Source organism: Cyprinodon variegatus, unplaced genomic scaffold (genome assembly GCF_000732505.1).
Source record: "Cyprinodon variegatus isolate N-32 unplaced genomic scaffold, C_variegatus-1.0 Scaffold645, whole genome shotgun sequence".
NCBI classification, from domain to species: Eukaryota; Metazoa; Chordata; class Actinopteri; order Cyprinodontiformes; family Cyprinodontidae; genus Cyprinodon; species Cyprinodon variegatus.
This window is the reverse complement of record NW_015151098.1, coordinates 50,361-55,449: the sequence shown is the minus strand read 5'-3', so window position 1 is coordinate 55,449 and position 5,089 is coordinate 50,361. Positions and strand designations below refer to the sequence as shown.

Below are 5,089 nucleotides of genomic sequence, written 5' to 3'. Positions count from 1 at the left end.
ATTTACTTTTGTGTGTTTTTGTCAGGCAGAAATTTATTTATACCCCCTGAGGGTGTAAGAGGTTAATAAAGACAAATCTTAAAGATGCACAGTAACTCATTATCTGACGAGCATTAACGTTCATCTTTTCTGACTCGTTTCTTTTAACCATAAATTAAATGACTGCTATCTGGAATAAGGCTGTAAAATAACTAAAAGTGGAAAAGTGCAACGCTCTAAATACTTTGCAGATGTGTTCTATTAAACCAGACTGTTTGAAACCTTAATAATAAAAATATTGGATAAAACACAAATGATCCATATTTGTATGTATCAAACTATATCTGGCTCGTCTAAATGCAGCAGAAGTTTGTAGTTGTTGTTTTAAGGATGACCTAAATCCTTCTGATTTTTCCTAGAAAACATTTTTTATTTTCTAAGCCGAGAAACTAAAAATCATTTTCAACAACTTTCAGAAGGCAAACCCACTACACTGCAAAAATGATCTAAAAATTAGTAAAAAAAAATGTTTTCAATTAAGTGTATTTAGCAGGTAAATAAGATAATCTGCCAATGGAATGAGCATTTTTACTCTTAAAATAAGTATAAAAGAAGATAATTAGATATTATGCACTTGAAATGAGAGACTGCAGTTGTTTTTTTCTTATTTTAAATGTAAATTGCCTCATTCCATTGACAAAGTGTATAACTTAACTACTTCATTCAAGAAAAAAAAAATGCTCTTATTTTAAGAATAATAAACTTACTTTGATTATATATTTTTTTGCAGTGGAAACTGTTTATATAGTGCACTGCAAAAACAATCTAAAAATGAGTAAAAATGTCTTAAATTAAGTGTATTTACCCTTAATTTGAGTAGATAAATAAGATAGTTTGCCAATGGAATGAGTATTTTTACTCTTTAAATGAGATAATTAGATAATATGCACTTGAAATAAGACAATGCGATTGTATTTTCTTATTTTAAATGTAAATTGTCTTGTTCCATTGGCAAAGTGTCTCTTTTATCTCCTCAATTCAAGAACAAATGCACTAATTTTAATAAGAAATTACTTATCTAGATTGTGTGTATCTGCAATGATTTATAGATCAATTTCTCCATAAAATACGACTATTTGCTAAATGAAGAAGGATCACTGCAAACTGCACAAAACATTTCAAGTGTGTGAAGTTACACTGGTAAAAAATTGAAATCTAGATGAGTTATTTTTTCTTAAAATAAGTGCATTTGTTCTGGGATTGAGGAGGTATAAGAGACATTTTGCTAATGGAACGAGACAATTTACACTTAAAATAAGAAAACACAATTGCAATGTTTTATTTCAAGTGCATATTATCAAACTAGCTTATTTTAAGAATAAAAATGCTCATTCCATTGGCAAACTATCTCATTTACCTACTCAAATTAGGGGTATATACTCTTAATTTAGGACATTTTAGCTTATTTCTAGCTTGTTTTTCCAGTGTAGGAGGCTGAGGCGTTTCTTGCAAAAAAAAAGGTTCAAATTAATTTAACGTCCTCAGACAGAGAGGTAAAGCTCTGATTGAGGCATTTCGGTACGTACATTTATACCTTACAATAATCCCAACACACACACACTCCCCCCCAGGGGAACCAACCCACCCCCCACATAAAGAACTTTCTCACACTTGAACTTTTGGAGGAAAAAAAACTTGAGTTCATGAAGGCCGTTCATTGTTAGGTTAATATATCTTTCACTGATGGATGATTTCTTCCCTTTATGCCTTTAAAGGAAGCTGTGTGACTCATTCTTATCTCTCATGACCTTCATTTGGAGCCTGTGAAGCTAAGAACAGACATATCTCAACATTTTTTACTCCAAATGAGTATTCAGGTATATAAAATCTAAACAGGATGACCATTAAAAAAGGCCCAGACACTCAATTATCACTTAAATGTTTATTTTGCAAAAATGTAAACAAAGTTATTTTACAATTTACAATTTACATCTCAAAATGAGATCACATTTATTCTCCAGGTATTGATGTTAGGAAGATAGCTGCCTTTTTTCCTATATTTTGCTACATGAACTTGTGAAGTTTCTCCTTTGGTTTCATTCATCTCCTCCTGCGGTGGTCTTACAGGCGCGTGATTGGCTGTCAGCAATCCGGCACCAAACACACTAAACGCCCTTCGCCGTTATTCTGAAACGAAAACAAACACGTTGGAACGAAACAGTGTAAAGTTTTGTTGGTGCACTGGAAAAATGATCTAGAAATAAGTAAAAATTTCTTAAATTAAGCTTATTTACCCTTAATTTGAGTAGGTAAATGAGATAGTTTGCCAATGGAATGAGTATTTTTACTTTTAAAATGAGATAAGTAGATAAAATGCACTTAAAATAAGACAATGCAATTGGGTTTTCTTATTTTAAGTGTACATTTTTTTGTTCCGTGGACAAAATGTCTCTTTTACCTCCTCAATCCAAGAACAGAGGCACTTATTTTAAGAAAAAATGGTTTATCTAGATTTGGATTTTTTCCAGTTTTTCTCCTCTCACCTGTATGTCACTGCTGCAGGCAGGATGACCTCTAAGGTGATTGTGAACACACCTGCCGAAGCGGTGCATGCAGGCCGAATCGGAGGGCGCGCAGCTGTGAGGGCATGAAGGCCGCCTCAGCGTGAGGCAGCTGGAGCAGGAGGTGTGCTGGCAGGAGCCCTGGCATGCCTTCTTCTCAAGGGATGCAAACCTGCAAAAATAACAGTTACAGTTTCTAATCCAGACAGATTATAAAAGGCTTGGACTGCAGGGTTAATGTAGTCACCTGGCAGAGCAGATTGCAGCGGGGTTGGCCTGGCAGTATTCCTTGGTGCATTCTGGGCTGCAGCTCTCTGGGTTCAGGCTTTCAATCACTGTGCAACAGGAAATACAATCAGCCCAGTTTTCTAAAACAAAATCCCCAGAAGCTCCTGCTGTAGGATGCATGACATCGATTCCTATCGGTGACGGTGACACTTCTTTTCATCACCGACAGATAAGAGGTATGATTATGTGAGCGGAAGCCTTTGGATCAAAGGAAGCCTTGACCACGCTATCAGCCTTCGCAGCTCATAAACGTAGTTTACCATATTGGCGTCGTTCCCATTGCAACCCCACGTAAAGATCTAATGCAACGGAGTGTGCAGGGGCGGTGGCCCGGGCAGGGGCGGATTTAGGAAAATTGGGGCCCTAGGCAAAGACAGGCAGGGGGCCCTATGAATGTAGTCGCCAAAGTCTCCAGTAGCAGAAAAAAGTCGATAAATTTGGCGCTAGGCCCTTTTTTAAAATTAAAGTGCTAGAGGGGTCTGAAAAGTCGTTAAAATGCGACATCGCTCTTTGCATCATTTTTTTTTTTCAAATGTTTGCTGCTGTCCTTTTAGCGAAAGGATTCTTATCAAAAAAATAATTAAAGTGCACAAGTAAGGAATAGGTGTGTTAACTATATATTTTAATAGAGTTTTATAGCCCCCCCCAGGAACTTGGGGCCCTAGGTAACTGCCTAGTATTGCCTAATGGTAAATCCCCCCCTGGGCCCTGGGTAGCATCAGGAATGGAGCATTCCATATTTAAAAAAATAAAATAATAATAATAATAATCCCTGTCAGCTGTTTCCGTGCTTTCATGCCAGAATCTAAAACTCAGATAGAAAGAGAACGGCTCTTTGTGCCACTCCATAAAAACCCCGATGGAAAATAAAATTAAAGAATAGAGAAAAAATAATAAAAAATGATCAAAATGAATTTGGCAAAACATGGAAGCTTTGATTTTTTTTTTCGATTGAAGAAATGGAGCAGATTGCAAACTTCTTAAAAGCATCTGAAGTGGCTATAAAATAATCTCTGTCTATATAGTTATTTTCTCTTAATCTTAATTGGCAACAACTGTAAGAAGTTATTAAAAGTTTTATGTCCGTTTTCACAAAAATAGAAGTAGAATATAGAATTTTTTAATGTAGTCTAGTTAAGGTCTGACCAGACAACATTTCTAGATAATAGGAAGTTCTTTATGAAAATGCAAAAAGGTAAAAGATCATAAAGGAGTAAAGTGACAGATTGTTTTGACGCCCTTTAATCCATGCTGCCCTGAGCAGAAAGCCTTATTGCACTGGAAAAGCGATCTAAAAATAAGTAAAAATTTCTTAAATTAAGTGTATTTATCCCTAATTTGAGCAGGTAAATGAGATAGTTCACCAATGGAATGAGTATTTTTACTCTTAAAATAAGATAATTAGAGAAATTGCAGTTGAAATAAGACAATGCAATTGTGTTGTCTTATTTTAAGTCTAAATTGTCTTTTTCTATTGGCAACATGTTTCTTTTAACTCCTCATTTCAAGAACAAATGCTCTTAGTTTAAGAAAAAATGACTTTTTTCCAGTGTGGCCATTTGGAAAACTGCCTGTTAACTTTTATCTACCAGTCTGCTGTAAAAAAAAAAAAAAAAAGCTTTTTTTATCTGTTGAATTTGATGTATCTAAACACATTACATATTTTTAAGGCACCAGAAGCTAAAAATATGCTAATTTATTACAGTTCATTTCTGTTTTGCTTTAAAATCTTCATTTTCAATCATTTCCTCTCATAAAGTGAGAAAACGTATAAATGTGGGCGTTAAGCTCACCTGCCTTACAGACCCCCTTCCTCTCTGCTCCTGGTTTATCAGCCGCTGGCGCCTGATGAATGCACACCAGCCCCTCGTCACACTTCCCCAGATAGTCCCAGTTCCCCCCGCAGGTCTCCCCCTCCATCCGGGCGCAGACGGGGCAGCAGCCGCAGACGCCCGTCGTGACGCCACCTCTGCACTGGAGCCTCAGCGCCCGCTTGGAGGAGCAGTGTATCTGCTCGCAGGGCGGGCAGTGTAGGGTCTGAAGCTGCCGGGCGTCCCCAGGGAGGATGTCCTCTGTCCCCAACACCCCTAACAGGCCGCACACAAGGAGGAGCGTCCACATGTTGGAGTTTACGCCCTGCAGTCCTGCAGTGGAGGGAACCCGGCAGCTTTTATAGTCATGAGGACCTGGAGGGTCAAACCAGTCAGGCTCTGTGAGGCACAGCCTCCTGTGGCAGCCAATAGATGAGGAGGGGGGGGGGG

General features: G+C 37.5%; 1 protein-coding gene across 1 annotated transcript; it reads right to left on the bottom strand.

Moving 5' to 3' along the window:
* Nucleotides 1–1,627: 1,627 nt before the first annotated feature.
* On the bottom strand, nucleotides 1,628–5,070 carry LOC107096728 (cysteine-rich motor neuron 1 protein-like). The gene is made up of 4 exons (XM_015393507.1): nucleotides 4,622–5,070; nucleotides 2,788–2,875; nucleotides 2,523–2,712; nucleotides 1,628–2,166 (listed from the first exon to the last, which is right to left on the bottom strand). The coding sequence occupies exons 1-4, from the start codon at nucleotides 4,947–4,949 to the stop codon at nucleotides 2,122–2,124; spliced, it is 651 nt and encodes a 216-aa protein (XP_015248993.1). The 5' UTR covers nucleotides 4,950–5,070; the 3' UTR covers nucleotides 1,628–2,121.
* Between the last annotated feature and the right edge of the window lie 19 nt (nucleotides 5,071–5,089).

Bases quoted from the DNA above. Each gene is read 5' to 3' on its own strand.
- LOC107096728 (XM_015393507.1), bottom strand. From the start codon at position 4,949: ATGTGGACGCTCCTCCTTGTGTGCGGCCTGTTAGGGGTGTTGGGGACA. The intron at 2,876-4,621 runs GTGAGCTTAACG...CCTGTTGCACAG, and splicing joins GAAGGGGGTCTGTAAGGCAG to TGATTGAAAGCCTGAACCCA. The intron at 2,713-2,787 runs GTGACTACATTA...TTATTTTTGCAG, and splicing joins GCTGCAATCTGCTCTGCCAG to GTTTGCATCCCTTGAGAAGA.